The following is a 19811-nucleotide window of genomic DNA, read 5'->3' on the forward strand; positions in this document are numbered from 1 at the left end:
ACATGCTTTAGGAAAAAAGAAATGTTTTCCCTATACTGATTCTCTCATAAGTAAAAAGCAGAGCACACTAAAAGGACTATTTTTTTATTGAGGCCTCCACAGGTCCCAACCTGTTCACGGTTTGGGGTTGTTATCAGCCTCATGAAGCAAAGTAGGGCATTTGTCTTCTAGGAAGACAAGGTTGTCTTCTCTGAAAACTCCTCCTACATAGTTGGCTTTAGGATCTTCCAGGAGTAGGAAGGCAGGTACTGAAGCCTCATAGGTCTGGGCTTTCAGTTGAGGTAGAAAGAGGACAGTGGTTATTACCGGAAAGTCCAAAGGGGGTGTAGTTACCTCCAGAACTCATCACTGTTAACCCAGCCTGGGCTTCATGACACTCACAGAAGTGGATTCCTGAATAATAAAATGATGCAGTTTCCAAAAATAAAAATAAATAAATACTATTTTTTTTTAAGATACTGCAGGAAATATAAAGACTTAGAGAACTATTTCCAGGTACTGAAAAGACGTAATGTAGTTGGGAAAAAAGATACAATCACATAACGAGTTGAATACCGATAAAATATTTAAATGGAAATTGTAGCCAACAGGGAAGGTCAAGTCACAAGGCTGTAAATTATCCATTGTCAAATGAATCCTATGAACAATGTGAGTTCAGAAGAGAGTGTTTGGATAATTTATTGTGGTGACACAAGCTACTCTAAAATGTAGTGGCTGAAAACAACAATGGCGTTGCCTCACAATTGTGCTGGCAAGGACTTCAGGCAGTGCTGAGCTGGCAATTCTTCTGCTCCAAGGAGCATCAGCTGGAACCATTGCATGGCACTTGTCTGGGGCCTGGTCTTGTCTGAAGGCTCCAAGGAGGGTCCCCCACAAATCTTGTACCTACTGCTCCTCAGCTTCTCTCTTTCCCCATGGCATCTCATCATTCCAGGCCTTCCATGTAGTTTGGGCTTCTTACAGCAAGGTGATCTCAAGGTAGTCATACTTCTTTGCTGGCAGCTGTCTTGTAAGAACAAGGAGGAAGGAAGTGGATGCTCTTGTGGTTTGGATCCGGAAAAACACAGTGTTACTTCAGCAATATTCACTAGGTCAGAGTCGTCACAGAGACCACCCAGCTCGAGGAGAGGAAACACGGGATGCTCTGTCCCCCTCAACATACCTCATGATGAGGACAGTGTCAAAGCATTTGTGGCCATATTTAATTCACCATGGAGGGAAAGGTCAATTTGGAGCAGAAAGATCAGAAAAAGTTGTACAGGGAAGCGAGCATAGGAGCTGGTTTTAAAGGATATGGAGCATTTGAAAAAAATGAAGTGGAGTAGGATAAAGCCAAAAAATATTAAATACCTAAATATAAAACAGTAACATTGGGGAAAAGACTTTCAAAATGCTTAGCAATGCAAGAATTATAGTTCTTTCTCACTTTATCTTGCTCTAACGACAAAGGAGACAGTGGGAATTGGCCTTAATTTGGGCAAGTCACTTTTTCCTGTTCATAAACATGTTGATTCAACTGAGAAGATACTTTTTCTTTAAATGGGGTCGGCTCATTTGATGAGAGGTGAATTTTTAGCTTAAGGACTTTCTAGAACGAATTGGCGAAGGTCAGTCAGAGTTCAGTTTGTTTTGAGAAGTGGTTACTGTTAAAACGCTCCAAAGGTATAGGAAAATATTTGTAGTTAGTCCTGAGACAGGATGCAGGGCAGAGAGGCGGGGAGTGTAACTTAGCAACCACGAACGAGGCAATTTGAGTTTAACAATTCTGGTCAAGGTCCTAAGAAGGTCATGATGTATAACGTTTAGTCCTCCACTGCCTCTCATAAGGCTTTGTTCAGAAAGGCTTAATCATTATAACCATAATTTTGTGACTGAGAGGAGGCTTTCCTTAGATTTGAGGTCATAGATAAGTAGCTCTTTAGATTAAATAACATGTGTGCCTGCGTGTGTGCATGCTCTTTGCAGTACATGCAGCCTGTTTTGAACACAGTGCCAGGCACTCAGTAGATATTTAATATTGCTTAATGAATTGTATTACTCATATTCTCTCAACTCCAATTTAAGCAATCTACATTCTTTTCGAAAGTTTTGCCTATATAATATTAAACTGGAAATAGAAGAACATTTTAGTAATACATACCAATTAAAAATTAACCATTCCTGGCTGAAGCGAGCATAGCTCTTGAGTAGCACTTCAAGTTTCAAAATTTATATCTAACATTTTCTTTCAATCACCTTTTTTTGACACTGATATATTTTGAATTTATGAATATCAAACCTGACATTCAAAAAAAGAGAGAGGGAACAAGCTCATGAGAAATACTTAATTTAAAAAATATCTTTTAATGTGTTATGACATCCTGGAGAATCATCAGATCTTACTACTCTTTTACATTTTAATGTAGATTTCTCCTCCCCTTTCCAATAAAGCAATGGCTTTCAGCTGTTTCATTTTATTTGGTGGGGAGCACTAGAAATTCCAGCCTACAGCCTTGCTGGGCACGCAACAGCAATATCTTAGCGCTGGAGTTGGAGGAAGGTCCACACGCTTGCGCCGTTTACACAGCATCTGCTTTCAGTAGTCTTTGTTTCTTGAGCTCTAGGTGGCTCTTCAAAAACTGTTAGGCTAAGCAAACAAAAGGAAAAGAAAAACAGACATACTGTGGGGCCTTGGGACTCTGAAACTTTCATCTAGAGAGAACCGGTTAAGCCTTCAGAGACTGGAGGGGAGGGTGTGTGCGATTGGTACGCAGAGCAAAGAAAGATCAGCCCAGGACGCAGGGCCGCTGGATAGCGCCTTCCACCAGCGCAAGGAAGTCTCCTTAACAATCCAGGGATGTACGGGGGGAGCAGAAAAGTGCTCTCCATCCTCTCATCTGTCCCATCTAAGTAAAAGTGAACCCTGCTTCAGATGAACTGCAAAGGATAGTCTGCAGACTTATCTTTATCCTATAGATACACTGGGGAGTTTCAACCTCTCCCCCAGGTGATGGGCTAGACATCACCTGCCCAGCGTCTTCAGCCAGCTCCCTCCCACACCCGCCAGGGCCTAAAGGACGGAGGCGGGAGAGGATGCGGCCCCAAGGGAGCCACCGCACATCCGGGCTTGCCTGGAGCCGCCAGCGCGCTGCATAATTGATGGGGCGCCGGGCGCAGTTCTGGGTCAGCCTCGGGCGCGCCGAGAGCGACTCCTGGGAGGAGGGCAGGGCGGCCGGGCCCCTCCCACTCGCCTTTTCTCGCGTGTCCTGCCCCCGGCACCGGCACTGGGCTCTGGTCCCTGGCGAGTGTGCGCAGGGACAGGGGCACCGACGGCCGTCCGCGGAGAGAGCAGCCTCGGCGAGGACCTCGGCGGCCCGCCGGCCATGCGCGCCCTTCCCGGCCCGGGGGAGCCCCGGGCGCCGGCCCCCCTGCTGCTGCTCCTCTTGTGCCTCCTCGCCGCGGCGCGCCCGAGCTGGGCGGACGGCCATCCCTCAGGTGCGCTGGGTGCAGGGCCGGGGATGGGGCGAGGGCGCGCCGCCGGGGGCGCGCGAGGCTTGGTCCCCGCGGGCGGAGGGCCCGGCGGCGCGCCGGGGCAGGGAAGATGGGAGGCGCAGGGATGCTGGCGCCGGCGAGGGGAGCGGCGGCCGCCTCCTCCCTGTGGCCGCGCTTGGGTTATCTCGGCTGAACGAGGGGACTGGGGCGGCTCGGGCTCCTCGGCTCCAGGGCGTGAATCTGGAACGCAGCTCGGGCGAGGCAGGGGCGTTGGTAGTAGGGCGGTGACGGGTGTTGCTAGGAAGAGGGCGTTCAGGTGTGAGGGTGAGGGCGGGAGCCAGGCAGCGACTTGGCCTCGGATGAAGTGGCAGGCTTTCCGAAACCCACGTCCCCTAAGGCCACTCCCCTTCACTTGAATCGATAGTAAGGCTTAAATCTCACCTCCTCTCTTCCTGGCAGGTGGATTGGCTTTGAGGATGTTTTTTAGGCTGAGTTGAAAAAACAACACGACAAGCAACCAACTAACCAACCAACCAGAGGCCCACAACTCGTGGGATAGCGTATCTGGTTTTACACGCTGGGCTTTGAAAACGAAGTTTTTTTTGTGGTTGTTTTATTGTTTGTTTAAGACACTTTGAAAGAGGAATTTATGTGCAAAACATTAGGAAAACCAACACCAAAGGTGCCATTTTAGCTTCATCTGTTTATAAGTACTTTTTATGTTGAAAGTATTCCATCTAACCTACTTTCTTTCTTTTTTTTGTTTTGAGGAAGATTAGCCCTGAGCTAACATCTGCTACCAATCTTCCTATTTTTGCTGAGGCACACTGGCCCTGAGCTAACATCCGTGCCCACCTTCCTCTCCTTTATATGTGGGATGCCTACCACAACATGCCTTGCCAGATGGTGCCATGTCTGCACCCAGGATCCGAACCAGAGAACCCTGGGCCACCGAAGTGGAATGTGCACACTTAACCGCTGCACCACCCGCTTGCCCCTAACCTACTTTCTTTTTCTTTTTTTTTTTTTTGGAGGAAGTTTAGCCCTGAGCTAACTACTGCCAATCCTCCTCTTTTTGCTGAGGAAGACTGGCCCTGAGCTAACATCCATGCCCATCTTCCTCCAGTTTATATGCGGGACACCGACCACAGCATGGCTTGCCAAGCAGTGCCATGTCTGCACCCGGGAGCTGAACTGGGGAACCCCAGGCCACTGAAGCGGAACGTACCCAGTTAACTGCTGCACCACCTGGCCAGCCCCCCCCAACCTACTTTGTAAAGCAAGTTCCTGTGTTATAAATTTCAGTGTTAGCAGCTAATTAAGATAATAGACCATCTCTCAAATTGGCAAGAATTGTCCATCGGTAACTAAAATCGGGATATTATTTTACACAAGGTTTTCAACCTTTCGTAGGGATTCATTTTTATGAGCTTATAGCATGTAGGTTTTTTTGTAACATGCCGTAAAAATGGAAAGATAGTCAAAGGATAAGATTCTTCATTTTTTAATAAATGTGCTTTATAAGGCCTAGTTGTTAACAACTTGGACAAAACATTTTGGGGTGCTTCAGTTTCTAAATTTCCTTGCCCCGCTTCCTGGCCACCTCTCTCTTTTTCACTCATAACACTTATAAAGAATGCTCAAGGCTGTGTTTTTCCCCTGGGCTATCCCGGATTTCCCTATCATTTACCCGAGAATATGGCGGGTCTAGGACCACTGCATTCTGGGTTCGTCGTGGAACTTTGGTTCTCTCCCTGGCTGTATGTTGGGATTACCAGGGACTTTAAAAGTACTGATGCATGGGTCCTGCCCTCAAAAATTTTGATTCCGTTGGCCTGGGATTCAGCCTGGACATCAGGGGTTGTAAAGCTCCTGTACGATTTTAATTATGTGATTCTAAGCAGGTGAAGACCACTGCTTTAAAATGCTAATGGCCTAGAGAGTGCTCTCTCTTGAGAAGATATTCATTCTGTTGGCATCAAGGAGTAAGATTTAAACTGACATTCAGAACAGGCTTCTAAAGAGAAAAAAGTAGAAAACAAATGAAAGTGGAGTAAATTAACAAATAAAGTTGTAAATAAATGGGATGATGTGTATATGTATGGCAGATGTCTGTGTATGTGTATAGTCTAAGTCCTGTCCTTTTAGCTCCGCTGAAGCTAAAAGTATGGAATAATGTGCCCTATAAAAGCCTTGAAGTTAGCATCTCATTTTAAGGCAGAATTAAAAATTGTCAGGCAACCTCATCTCATTTTATAGAATTTGTATTGACCTTCATACGATTCATTTTCCTCCTTGCTAAAGGATGTTCTGAATTTTATTGTCTTTTTTATTTCTGGGTGCTTTGAGCTATTTGGAAATCAGGCTTCTATAAACCTAAGACTTAGGGCCAAATTTTAATAATAAAAATGGTTAAAATTTTTCGTATTTACTATATAACAACCATGTCCCAGGCATCGCATTATGCAGTTTATAGCCCTTGCGTTAGCTTTTCTTATCCCTGACTTTCAGATGAGAAAATTGGAATTGAGGGAGATTAAATAATTGCCCGCATGCACCTAGTTAGTTAAGCAAAAGAGCAGGAAATTTAGCGTGGTTCACTCTGGCTCCCAAGCCTGTTTTTTTAAACACAATTCTCAGTTGTCTTTCTGAGATAAGTGGGTATGTCTGTGGAAGTTTGGAATCGCTGACGGAGAGTACAACGTTTGATTTGAGCTGAAGGGCGTGCTGACACATTTTGAGTCCTGGAATAAAGTTAGGCACAGGGACTCACCTTAACTCTTTTAGGCTGTTTCAATTAAACAAGAATTGTAAAATATCTTTGTAAAGGAGAAATATTACATAAATGAGACTATTTAGATGTCACTGTTATTACTATTACGTGGAACAAATTGACAGAAGGGGTCATGTTTATCTTTTAAAAAATATTTGCAGGGGAGTCATTTGAAATGACCATTTTTAACTTCTCGAGTCACATGGCTTGTGTTTCCTTGATCAACCGCCTCCCTTTCTAGACCCCTCTCTGCACCCAGAGGAACTGCCGTGGTCCTAAATATTTGTTGGCATGAATATTACTCAAGCACCTACAGTGTGACATTGTCTTAGTCTATATCTAAGTAGAAAACTTGAGCTGTTTTTCCTTTCAAGGCATTTAAACTGTTTAAAGGGACAGATTAACTAGAAGCCTGTCATTAGTAGGGTTGAATAAGGTGCTTCACAATTTTGACCCTGAATTTATCATCACATTGAAGATTACATTATGTAAATTTTTGTTAAGAATTAGTTCAACTGGATCTTCCTCTTCCTGGTCTTCTGTCCCTGTCTCTCTTCCCTTCCCCTTTCTTTCCTTCCTGGAATGGGTCCTATAGCCATGAGGTGGGGAAATGCGGGGAGGCATACTCCCTTGCTGGAGGGAGCCTAAGGAGCCCAGATCAGGAAGTTAGATGCTGAGCTGGGTAAGGACGGCGTCCAGGTAAGAGAATGACCCTGTGTGGAGTGTTAGAGCCTGAACACAGTGAGGTGGGTGCTCCTGCAGAGGGGCAGCCTGGCGCCCAGCCTCAGAGCTGAGCTGAGTGACAAGGGTTTCTATGTAGGGGCAGCCTGATGTGTATCTGTTCCCAGTCAGGGGATGGAGGAAAGGTATGCAGGTGAGCAGACAGGGTGGGACCTCGGAGCCTGAGTGGGTGAGGAAGACGTCTCTTTGGGGCCTGGTGTGGCAGCAGCAGTGAGAGATTTGTTGTATAGAGGGGGATTGATCAAATAAGTAAAGCTAGTGAGGATAATAGGATCCAGGTTTTTCACTAGAAAAGAAGGAAATAAAGAAAGGGGGCAAACTAGAATGAAACTTGTGGTATTGGATTGCAATTAGCAGCATTTGTGTGAATTTATGACTTCAAACATCTCTCTCTCTCTTATATAGACACATAGATATAAATGTATGTGGAAATATATGTATAATGCATATGTGTGTCATATATATTTATATATGTATGTATATTATACCCATTATATATATATATGGGGTGTGTATGTGTATAAATATGCACGCATATATTCTTAGCTCTGTCCACTGAGATGGAACAGTGATTTCTCACTAGTGAGGAGCATACTTACCACCCAAATCTTTATTCTAAATACCATTCTTTACTGATCGTATCTAGGACTTCTTGTAGAAATGGCTTATTTCAGGACTGGGGTGAAAAAAGTATAAGATAATCCTGGAACATCTCGTGCCAGAAAGCAATGAAGTGCTCAAAGAATGGTGGTCATGACAAAAGGATACAGGAGTCAGAGTGAAGGGGCTCCCACTGGACAAATCATTCTGGGACAAACTGAGCATCAAAATAAATAATACTACTAATGGATTAGTATCTGTTAGTATCCAGTGAATAATGCCTATTGAATAATGTAGGTGTTTGTGAGTACATACTGATATAAATTTATTAAGTGATTCAATTGAAAGTTTGATGAGGCACAAAATATGACATAGTTTCAAAGTAGCTACCAACAAAATGCTCATTAATGAAAAGGGAAAAAGAATAATTTTTCAGTGGAGAAGCCTGGCAGACACCTCTTTCAACAAATATCAAAGTGAAAATCATCAGTAAAGAGAGAAATAAAAATTGTGTTCCATCCGATAGGTTGCAATGAGAAAATCACAGCATTACCTCTGTGCTATTCCTGCCAAAGGTGTCTACTCCGAATCTAGTCATACTACAACATGACTATCCTGGAACTTTCGTAAGCATCAAGGTTATAAAAGTCAGGAGAGACTAAAGCTGTTCAGAGTGAAAGGGAATATAGGGACATGGCAGCTACTGGTGACATCATGATTCTGAGCTGGAACCTTTTGCTAAAAAGTACATCGTAAGGACTGTCTTTTGTTGAAATTTAGATGGGTTGTGGGATGAGATGATAATGCGTAAATGCTAATTTCTCCATTTAATGGCAGAATTGGGATGGTGAGGTGGTATCTCCTTTGTAGGAAATATGCAGTAATGTTTTAGAAGGAATGGATCTTCAGGTCAACAACTTGTTCTCAAATGGTTTAGGGGAAAATTTCTTTATTCTGTACTTGAAACGTTTCTGTTAGTTTGAGATTGTTTGAAAAGAAACAAAGAATTTCAACTCTTTCTGAGAAAACTTGAGTTAACTTAGATGTTAAACCATAAGGATAGTTGAGAAATAGTCATTGCTTTATGTAATTAGGCACCATTTTCCAAAGGAGTATTTGTCCTCAAACAGAAACAGATTGTAAGTGTCAAGGCTGTTTGCCCTAGATTGTAATCTTTTGAAGTTACTTTTGTATAGCTGGCCTTGCTTATTTCACAATATAAGGTGAACCTTACAAATAAACGACTTACGACACACACATTGACATAGAAGAAAAAAACCTCACTATGTTTTATTAAAAATAAACTCTCGACTCCTAATAAAACATAGTCATCATTCACCATAACAAAATATCTCAAATAATATATTGTTAGTATAGAAATAATAGATCTTTATTAATGATAATAAATAAATCAATCTATTTAATCATTTATCTTTAAAAATGGTGTTAGTCTTTTAATTGAAAGTAACATTTTTGGGGCCTTTTTAATGTTATTGTCGTTGTATCATTACTAATGTATTCCTACTCCCAAGATAGAATCTTTTTTTTTTTTTTATATAGCCTTGTAATTACATAGTTCTGAGATCCTGAAGGGAAATTTAGGTGTCTCATTTGATTGATCTGGAAGCCCAAAGTGCTTTCCTGATGTAGCCAAGTGGCTAGAGCTATGTAATATCTATAACTCGTTTCCTGGGTTGCATTTTAAAACTCCATCCAGCACTTGGTGCTTCTTTGTAAAAGGTCCTCAAAATAGGCCCCTGGCAGGAAGGTGTGGTTAACAAAGAAGGGTTGCCAGAAATGTTCATGCTTTAAAATATCTGCACTTGAACTATGTACAACAGGACCTCAGGGCCTCAGGGCTATTTGGACATTATTAAAAATCATCATGCTGGGGGGCTGGCCCGGTGGCATAGTGGTTAAGTCTGTGCACTCTGCTTCGGCAGCCTGGGATTCATGGGTTAGAATCCTGGGCATGGACCTACACACAGCTTATCAAGCCATGCTCTGGTGGCATCCCACATACAAAATAGAGGAAGGTAGGCACAGATATTAGCTCAGGGACAATCTTCCTCAAGCAAAAAGAGGAAGATTGGTACAGATGGTATGTCAGGGACAGTCTTCCTCAAGGAAGAAGAGGAAGATTGGCAATAGTTGTTAGCTCGGGGCCAATCTTCCACAGCAAAAAGAAAAAAAACCATTATCCTGAAGAATCAGAGTTGACGATGTACCTATTTTAAAATCAGGGTTTCTCAACCTTGCATTATTGACATTTTGGGCTCAATAATTCTCTAGTGTGGGGGGCTGTCATTGTAGAATGCTTAGCAGCATCCCTGGCCTCTACCTATGTTATGGATGAATGGTGTTCCTCAAAAAGACACGTTCAAGTCCTGACTCATGATATCTGTGAAAGTGACCTTATTTGAGAGGAGGGTCTTTACAGATATATTCGAGTGAAAGTAAGGTCATACCGCATTAGGATAGACGGTTAACCCGATGGCTGTGGTCTTTAGGAAAGAAAGGAGAGGGAGATGTGAATACAGAGACCCAGACACACGAAGAGGGAGGATGGCCATGTGAAGACGGAGCCAGAGATTGGAGTGACGCGGCCAAGGAATGCCAAGGAGTGCTGGCAACCACCAGAAACCAGGAAGAGGCAAGGAGGAATCTCCTCTAGAGCCTTCAGGGGGAGCAAAGCCCTGTACCTTGATCGCAGGCTTCTAGTTTCCAGAACTAGGAGAGAATACACTTCTGTTGTTTTAAGCTGCCACATTTGTGGTAATTTGTTATGGCAGCCCTGGGAAACTAATATAAACTACTAGATACAAGTAGTAACTTCCTCCAAGTTGTGACAACCAAAATGTCTCCACACATTGCTCCATGTCCCCTAGGGAGCAAAAATCACCCCCCAGTTGAGAACCACTGAAGAAAATCTGAGTCTTATCAAAGAATACCCTAATGGGTGAAACATTTGAAAAACTCACAGTGTTTAGAAAGGGCAGAAATCTTAGTCAAACTTTTGGATTTTTAATTTTTTTGAGGGGGTGGGGTGAGGAAGATTTAAGATTGGCCTTGAGCCAACACCTGTTGCCACCCTTCGTCTTTTTTTTTTTGCTGGTGGAAGATTGTCACTGAGCTAACATCTGTGCCAGTCTTCTTCTACTTTATGAGGGCTGCCACCACGGCATGGCTTGATGAGCAGTGCTAGGTCCATGCCCGGGATCCGAACTTGTGACCCCAGGCCACCAAAGCAGAGGGCATGAACTTAACAACTAAGCCACCTGGCTGCCCCCTGGGTTTTTAATTTTTTAAGAATTTTATTTGGCATAAGTTTCACTGTTAAAATCTCTTAATGACCCATGTAGAGGTAGTTTGAAATATAAGAGTTTCCACACTGCCCTTCAAAATATATTTCAGGGCTGGCCTGGTGGCACAGTGGTTAAGTTCACGTGCTCCACTTTGGCCACTCAGTGTTCGCTGGTTCAGATCCTGGGCACAAACCCTCGCATTGCTCATTAAGCCATGCTGTGGCAGGCATCCTACATATAAAGAAATAGAGGAACATGGGCATAGGTGTTAGTTCGGGGCCAATCTTCCTCAAAAGAGCCAGAAACAAAGCCCCCAAAAAACCAAAGTATATTTTATTGCAATAATCCTATTTTAAAGAAAAGATCAATTTATTTATAGTCCTATATGACCAAGTTTTAAAAATAATTTTACAGGGCTGTGTAAAGTACACATTGCTCCTGTCATTAGGCTTTTTCATTGTTCTTTAATTTTTTTTTTTTTCACTTGTGTAAAAATGGCCTTCTTGTCCTGTAGTTCTCATGCTATGTAAAACATTTGAGCTCCCTATCTGGACTTTTATCTGTCCCTGGCTTGGAAGGCTGACTTATAAATGTCCCTATCAGGAACTTATTTTCTTGCCAAACCTTCTTTTCTCTTTTCTTCTTTCCTTGACAAACTCCCTCCAGAGCATGGTGTCTGGGAATCAACATAGTCGTATTCCCCTTTCTCCTCTTTCTACTACTGCAGTTATGGACAGGGGACAGGAGTACTATATTCCTAGACCCAGAAGTAGCACTCTAAATGCATTGTTTATAAGCAATATTGGTAATTAATGCTCTACTTCAGCTATGTATGGCTTAAGTGGCTTTTACAGTTTGGCCTGCGGTCTCATGATTATGAGGCATACCTCAGAGATATTGCAGGTTTGGTTCCAGACCAGCTCAATAAAGCAAATATCGCAATAAAGTGAGTTCCACAAATTTTTTGGTTTTCCAGTGCATATAAAAGTTCTGTTTACACTATACAGTAATCTCTTAGTATGTAACAGCATTATGTCTAAAAAAGCACTATACATACCTTAATTTAAAAATATTTTATTGCTAAAAATGCTAACCATCCTCTGAGCCTTGAGTGATTTGTAATCTTTTTGCTGGTGGAGGGTCTTGCCTGGATGTTCATGGCTGCTGACTGATCAGGGTGATGGTTGCTGAAGGTTGGGGTGGCTGTGGCAATTTATTAAAATGCGACAACGATGAAGTTTGCAGCATCGATCGACTCTTCCTTTTATGAACGATTTCTCTGTAGCATGTGATGCTGTTTGATAGCATTTTACACACAGCAGAACTTCTTTCAAAATTGGAGTCAGTTCTCTCAAACTTTGCTCCCGCTTTATCAGCTAAGTTTATGTAGTATTCCAGATCCTTTGTTTTCATTTCAACAATCTTCACAGCATCTTCACCAGGAGTAGATTCCATCTCAAGAAACCACTTTCTTTGTTCATCCTTAAGAAGCAACTTCTCCTCCATTAAAGTTTGATCATGAGATTGCAGCGATTCAGTCCCATCTTCAGGCTCCACTTCTACGTCTAGTTCTCTTGCTATTTCCACCACATCTGCAGTTACTTCCACTGAAATCTTGAACCCCTCAAAGTCATCCATGAGGGTTAGAATCAACTTCTTCCAAACTCTTGTTAATGTGGATATTTTGACCTCTTCCCATGAATCACAAATGTTCTCAATGGCATCTGGAATGATGAATTCTTTCCAAGAGGTTTTTGATTTACTTTGCTTAGATCCATCAGAGGAATCCCTAAGTATGGCAGCTATAGCCTTACAAATGTATTTCTTAAATACTAAGACTTAAAAGTCAAAAGTACTCCTTGATCCATGGGCTGTAGAATGGCTGTTGAAGACATGAAAACAACATTAATCTCTTTGTACGTCTCCATCAGAGCTCTTGAGTGACCAAGATTGGGTGACCAGCATTGTCAACAAGCAGTAATATTTTGAAAGGTATCTTTTTTTCTGAGCACTGGGTCTCAACAGTGGGCTTAAAATCTTCAGTAAACCACCATGTTATAAACAGGTGTGCTGTCATCCAGGCTTTGTTCTTCCATTTATAGAGCACCAGCAGAGTAGATTTAGCACAAATCTTAAGGGATCTAGAATTTCAGAATGGGAAATGAGCATTGGCTTCAACTTAAAGTCACCAGCTTCATTAGCCCCCAAGATGAGAGACAGTCTGTCCTTTGAAGCTTTGAAGCCAGGCACTGACTTCTTTAGCTATGAAGTCCTAGATGGCATCTTCTTCCAATATAAGGCTGTTTCCTCTACGTTGAAAGCCTGTTGTTTAGTGTAGCCGCCTTATTCAATTATCGTAGCTAGATCTTCTGGAGAACTTGCTGCAGCTTCTACATCAGCACTTGCTGTTTCACCCTGCACTTTTCTGTTATGGAGATGGCTTCTTTCCTTAAACCTCATGAATTAACCTCTGCTAGCTTCAGACTTTTCTTCTGCAGACTCCTGACCTGTCTCAGCCATCAAAGAACTGAAGTGAGTTAGGGCCTTGCTCTGGGTTAGGCTTTGGCTTAAGGGAATGTTGTGGCTGTTTGATCCTCTATCCAGACCGTTAAAACTTTCTCCATATCAGCAATAAGGCTATTTCACTTTCTTATCATTCGTGTGTTCACTGGAGAAGCACTTTTAATTTCCCTCAAGAACTTTTTCTTTGCACTCACAACTTGGCTAATTGTTGGGTGCAGGAGGCCTAGCTTTCTACTTGTTGGCTTTCAAAATGTCTTCCTCACTAAGGTTAAACATTTCTACCTTTTTTTTTCTCCCTGTGGGGGCGTTTTGTTCCTGGCCTTCCACAATCTCCCAGCTGAACCCATGCCACCCATCACTGCCTCCTCCAACCTGGTTTTTCTTTTTTTTTTTTGAGTCAGATTAGCCCTGAGCTAACATCTGCTGCCAATCCTCCTCTTGTTTTGCTGAGGAAGATTGGCCCTGAGCTAACATCTGTGCCCATCATGCTCCATTTTTTTATATGTAGGACACCTGCCATAGCATGGCTTGATAAACAGCGCCCCCAGGAACTGAACTGGCAAACCCGGGCTGCCGAAGCGGAGCGTGCGAACTTAACCATTACACCACCTGGCCAACCCCTTCGCATTTCTACCTTTTGCTTTAAAGTGAGAGACTTGTGACTCTTCCTTTCACTTGATCACTTAGAAGCCATTGGAGGGTTACTGACTGGCCTATTGGCCTAATTTCAATATTGTTGTGTCTCAGGGAATAGGGAGACTGAGGAGAGGGGAGAGATGGAGGAACAGCCGGTCAGTGGAGCAGTAAGAACACACGACATTTATCCACTTAAGTTCATCATCTTATATGGGCATGGTTTGTGGTGCCGCAAAACAATCACAATAGTGACATCAAAGATCATTGATTACAGATCACCATAACAAATATAATAATAATGAAAATTGTGAAACATTCTGAGAATTACCAAAATGTGACAGAGACACGAAGTGAGCAAATGCTACTGGAAAAATGGCACTGATAGACTTGCTCAATGAAGGGTTGCCACAAACCTTCAATTTGTGAAATACGCAGTATCTGTGAAGTGTGATAAAGCCAAAGTTCAATAAAATGAGGGATGCCTGTACGTAGTGTTGCTTCCATGAGGAAATATATTCTGAGTTTCAAACCTCTGTTTTGTAAATAGTTTGTATTATCTATTCCTATGTTATAATGTTTCTGTTTTTGGGTTACACATTTATAATGCTATATATCAGAATGCTAAAATAAAAATTTTTTAAAAATAATTTAATTATGCATATTGATTGCAATCATTGCATTATGTGGATGAGAAAGAGAGAGAGAATGATATTTATCCTAATAGTAGCTTTTTCTTACATCTTTCTCTAAATGAAGTCCAGACCCTTCCAAGACTTTAAAATATAATAAAGAGATTTTTGGAGGATTTAGAGAAAAGGCTTATTCTTAAACAGAAGTATAGTTGAACTTATTTTCTGATTTAAATAAAAGCAAATCTTAAAACCCATTACAATTTTCTAGTGTTACTTATCCTCTTTTTTCTTTCTCAATTTACTGCAATTAAATGAGGTCCCAAAATTAAATATGTGAAAGTGTTACTTTAATATTTTAAGTAGAAATTATAGCACGTTTCTTTCATATAAAAATGTTAATAGCATAAATTATAAACCCCTCTAGCACTGTCTATTTTAAAATGTAATCTGTGAAAGATATTTAATTTGGTGACCATTTTGCGATTTCGCATGAAATAATAGCATGTGAAAATTAGAATTCAAGTCTTTGATGCAACACGCTCATGCCCCGTCTCCCCCGCAGAGGGGGAAAAACAAATCTTTTAATGTCTGGAACAGCTATTAGATGTTACTCTTTTATGTGTCATTTTTGTCACTACCTGTAAAAGAATGCTGCCTGGAAAAGTTCCAGCAATGATTAAGAAAGGGCAAATATATTAACTTGAGGAATACGTGTTTTGATCTTGGCACCATCATTCAACATTATACACCTTTTCTGACCCTCCCTTCTTTCTCCATGAAATGAAGCCCCAAGTAACAATTCAGTGGCAGAACTTGGATTAGGATACAAAACTCTTGCTTCTCCATTCGTCTTTCTTCTTTGTGACAAAGCCTAAACTACATCCGCCTGAATCTCCTGCCAGTTTCCTTTAAATACCAACATCAGCCGAATCAGCCTCCTGCCAGTTATCCTCCTATGGAAAGCAAGAAGGTTTACATTCTCACTTTTGTGATGAAAAAAAATTTCTTGGCTAAACAGAGAACTTCTCACTTTGACTATTCTAACACCTTCTGTAACCTCCCTGCCTTCCCACTCAAGGCGTTTGGGCACATTGCCTCTTAAAGGGACTTTTCCCAAGGGAAGAACCCCAACAGTTACATGTGTTCTTTTGCATGTGGGGCATCTTCAGTGGAATCTGGAAACTGATAAGGCGAATGCTTTAAGGGGGATATGAAGTTAGGGTGCAGGTGGTGGCTGGTTTATGGGCTGTCTGATTAGATTTTTAATGTGTGGACTGGCAATGGGAAGCTAGTGTATTCTGATACCACCCAAACTTCTCTACTCTTGAAGCTTGGTCTTTCCTTTTCCTCCTGTTCCTTTAACTTCTATAAGCTTAGATTGTGCCCAATCCAAGCCTAGACCCCCTTTCTCTTTTTGTTCTAATGCAGGTCCTAGGAGGGCTGTGCACCCAGGTCCTGATGATGAGTAGTAGGGAAATAACCCCAGCCTCAGAGCTCATGTCCTCAGCATTGTCTCCACCCCGTCCCACCTCCAGAGTCCTCTAAGATGTGGTTCAGGCTTCATACTCTGTGGCTCCCGTGCCAACTTATAAAATACACAGTCTAGTTAGAGTCAGTATATGAATGGGTGCTACTCTGAAACTTTAATGACTCTCCATCACAAATTGTAGGCCCGAACCCATATTATCGTGATCCATGTAGCCTCTAGGGACTGAGGTCACTCGGCTTCATACTCCCCATCAGCATCAAGCATGTATCAGGAGCTCTGTATATTCACTTATTTAAGTGAAATAAGAATAAGAATGACAGCATTTTTTCAGCTTATGTCACTGTCATTGTTGCTGATAGTGTGAATAATACTAATACTAATAAAGACATCAGAGCATCTCGAAAGGTTTACGGGTTTGTTTGAAGGATGAAGAGCGTGGAGAGAACTCTTGATTGCATTCTGCTCTGCAGTAGGCTAGGCCAAGAAAGGAGAACTCCTTAGCAAGGAAGCGAAGATATCAAAGCTCATGTTTTGCAAGCTTCACAGAACAGATGATATAGTAGAACAGCTCATTCCTTCCCATCCGCACCCTCCTGGCTTCTTGTTCAGAAGTGAATAGCGTGTGCCTTGACCCTCCTGAGATAGTTCCTCTTTAAGACAACCGCTAAGTGAGCCATGCCCAAGAATGGAAAAACATTTTTTTCATTAGGAAAAGAATGTTGATAGGAGCCTTTCTGGCAGTTTGTGTGTGTGTGTGTGTGAGTGTGTGCACGCACGTGCATTTGAGAGTCAGAGAGAGTGAAAGAGACTATGAATCAATGCATATTAAATGTGGGTGGAGGGAATATTTTGTGTTTCTGATAGCCCAGTGAGAAACTCAGGGCATAATTTCCTATGTAATCACTGTCAGAGGGTGGTATGGTTTAGGTATTTGTTAAAGGATTATTTTATGGAAAAATGCATTCCATCTTCCAAAGCTGCATTAGAAGTGATCAAGCTTTTGGAATAGCTTATTGGGGAGCTAGGTTCTGCTATATAGATTTTTTTTATCAGGCAATGTTGTAAAAGCTGTGTGTAAGCTGAAGCAACGAAAGTGCTCGCTGACTTGGATAACATTTTTCATACATATAAGAAAAGGAAAGAACTGGAAATCTAGTTTTGCACTAGGAATAACTTTCTGAGCAGAGTATTTAAAAAAGTGAAATAAAAAGGGCCCAGGTTTCATTTAAATTGAATGAAAAGTTTAAAGAATGCAGCCAAGTTTACAATAATAAACCTTTTTCCCTCTCTGACTTTTTTGATGGAGTTGGGGTAGTTTTCGTGGGAGATAAGGTCTGGTGCCTTAAAGTCAAAGAAATAGTAGCCAGTGTAAAAAAGAAAAGAAGTTTTTGAGGAAAGTGGGAGAGGTGGAAATGCAAATTTTGTTTCTTTGATAAAAGTTTTCCAAAGAAGAGAGAAGTGACAGAGGAAAACCAAAAGAAAGTCATCTTGGTACAGGGCGTACCAGCTTGTAGCCATAGCTGGAAAACAAATAGCAGGGCAAACTCACCTTGTGTAGACATTTTCTCTTCTCTGGCCTCTGGTGCCCAATCTTATCTATTTTGTTCCTTTTCCGTGTCCTTTATTATGGTCTCTCTGTCCCTCCGTGTTCTCCTATCTTCTCTCTGCCTCTTCATGTCTTTCGTTTTTTGGCTCTCTTATCTAATTCCTCAATGTCTGAAGTTCATTTATGTTTTATAAAGAAACTACAAATTGTAGGATAAGAAAATGAAAGTTTTTTTTTTTAAAGCTGTTTGACATAAATCACTAGGGATTTTTCAGTAAAAAAAAAAAAGAACATAGAAAATATTGGAAATTTGGTCACATTTAATAGCCCAATATATTTCTGAATATGGAGCATATAAGACCTGGTTAATCAGAGCTTCCTGAAAACATTATTTTCATTAATAGTATACAATAGCATTTTAGCTCTTTCAAACAAACTTTTAGATAGTCATTTAATCTTGATAATAATGTGTAACCACATGTTCTTTTTCTTACAGCTTCACCTGTTACAAGTCTGCCTGTCCGAGAGGAAATGATGGCAAAATATTCTAACCTTCCTTTGGAGAGTCATAACATATCACTAACTGGTAAATGTATTGTGTTTCAAATAAGAAAATGCCCAAATCAGTTTTTATTTTTAATTAAGCCACTGCTTTTTCCCTCATGAAGTGCTAGCCCCTGCTCACAGTCTGGTGGGAGAAACACACCAGCACCTTAGACAATTATAACACAGAATGGGAGTCTAATGAGATGAGTGTGGTGTGCTGTGTGTGCAGGGAGGAGGCGGCTAGTCCACACGTGGGAGAGCTAAGAGAGGCCCTCTGGAAGAGGGATGCTGGCAAGACGGAAGGGTTCACTCTGATTCGCAGAGACTCTTCTGTTTTCATCAGTTCTTGCTGGTACATCCATTCAAATCATTCTGCATTGGGAGGAGATTTCATGTATTTACTGGAAGACCTTTAGGCAGAGAAATTAAAGATGCTATCAATGAGTCAATGACAATGCTATGAAAGAACAAATGAAGAATTGTGAAATAAAACTCAGCTCTGTTTTCCCTTTTTCACAGTCTTGGATTCCAGTGTTTCAAAAGTAATCTCAGAGTTCTTTAAATGAGTAAGAGTAGTCATCTGTTTTAGTAACAATATTAAAAGTATAATTAGAATTTTAAAAATTTTACACTTGTTTTGTCAAGTCAGTAACAAGTTTTAACCAATTATGTGTCCAGTCTTTAACTGTCCTCTCGTCTTAAGACTGTTTCTCTGTTTCTGTTTAATATGAATAAAAGGTGTGCTTGCCCCACCCCCCACCGCCATCTGATACCAATGGAATGCTGGCACTGAGCTTTTGGTAGAACATTTTTATGACTGTGTAGCTCCTGTTTGTTCCCAGCTGTCCCCATTCCAATCATTGGAGTTTATTCTTACTTATAAAAAGTAATTGGGGCACTCTTGTATTGTTTCTTGTTCTTTTACTTTTTGCATGTTCTACTTGTTGGTTTCTTCTGTTAGAAATGTTTCTTTAAGAGAGATTCACGTGAAAAGATCTAAGTTTGCGGATCCTTTGACCAGCCTGGTGATGCTGGCAGCAACACATCCCTCACTTCCCCCGTGTAGCTGGAGGCTGGGAAAAACATGCGCAGATGAAGAGCAGGAAATGGACATTTTGGTTGTTGTCAGGCTGGTTACTTACTTACTTACTTAACCTGTCTGGATGGTTTAACTCCTAACCACTCTTTTATTCTACTACTGCTATTAAAACCAGCACAGTCATATGCCACGTAAAGATGTTTTGCTTAAGGACAGACTGCATATATGATGGTGGTCCCATAAGATTAGGGCCACATAGCCTAGGTGTGTAGTAGTCTATACCACCTAGGTTTGTGTAAGTACCCTCTATGCTGTTCACACCACAAAATCGCCTAATGATGCATTTCTCAGAATGTGTCCCATTCGTTAAGCAGCTCACGATTGTACTCCTACTGTTATGAAGAGACCAGATGTTCACAATTGTCCACTTCTTGCCTTCTGCCTTGGCATGACCAAACTTAAGTCAGGCTTCTCTTCCTCCTGGGCCCCTGAACTTCAGCTTCCCCCGAG

General features: G+C 41.6%; 1 protein-coding gene across 1 annotated transcript in view; it reads left to right on the plus strand.

Moving 5' to 3' along the window:
* The first annotated feature begins 2331 nt into the window (after window positions 1-2331).
* Window positions 2332-19811, plus strand: part of EMB (embigin) — a 42902-nt gene continuing 25422 nt past the window's right edge. Inside the window, exons 1-2 of the mRNA XM_023625673.2 lie at window positions 2332-3474; window positions 18213-18302. Coding sequence (XP_023481441.2) covers window positions 3363-3474; window positions 18213-18302 — 202 coding nt within the window. The 5' untranslated portion in view covers window positions 2332-3362. The remainder of the gene's footprint in view (window positions 3475-18212; window positions 18303-19811) is intronic.

This window comes from Equus caballus, chromosome 21 (genome assembly GCF_041296265.1).
Source record: "Equus caballus isolate H_3958 breed thoroughbred chromosome 21, TB-T2T, whole genome shotgun sequence".
Taxonomy (NCBI): domain Eukaryota; kingdom Metazoa; phylum Chordata; class Mammalia; order Perissodactyla; family Equidae; genus Equus; species Equus caballus.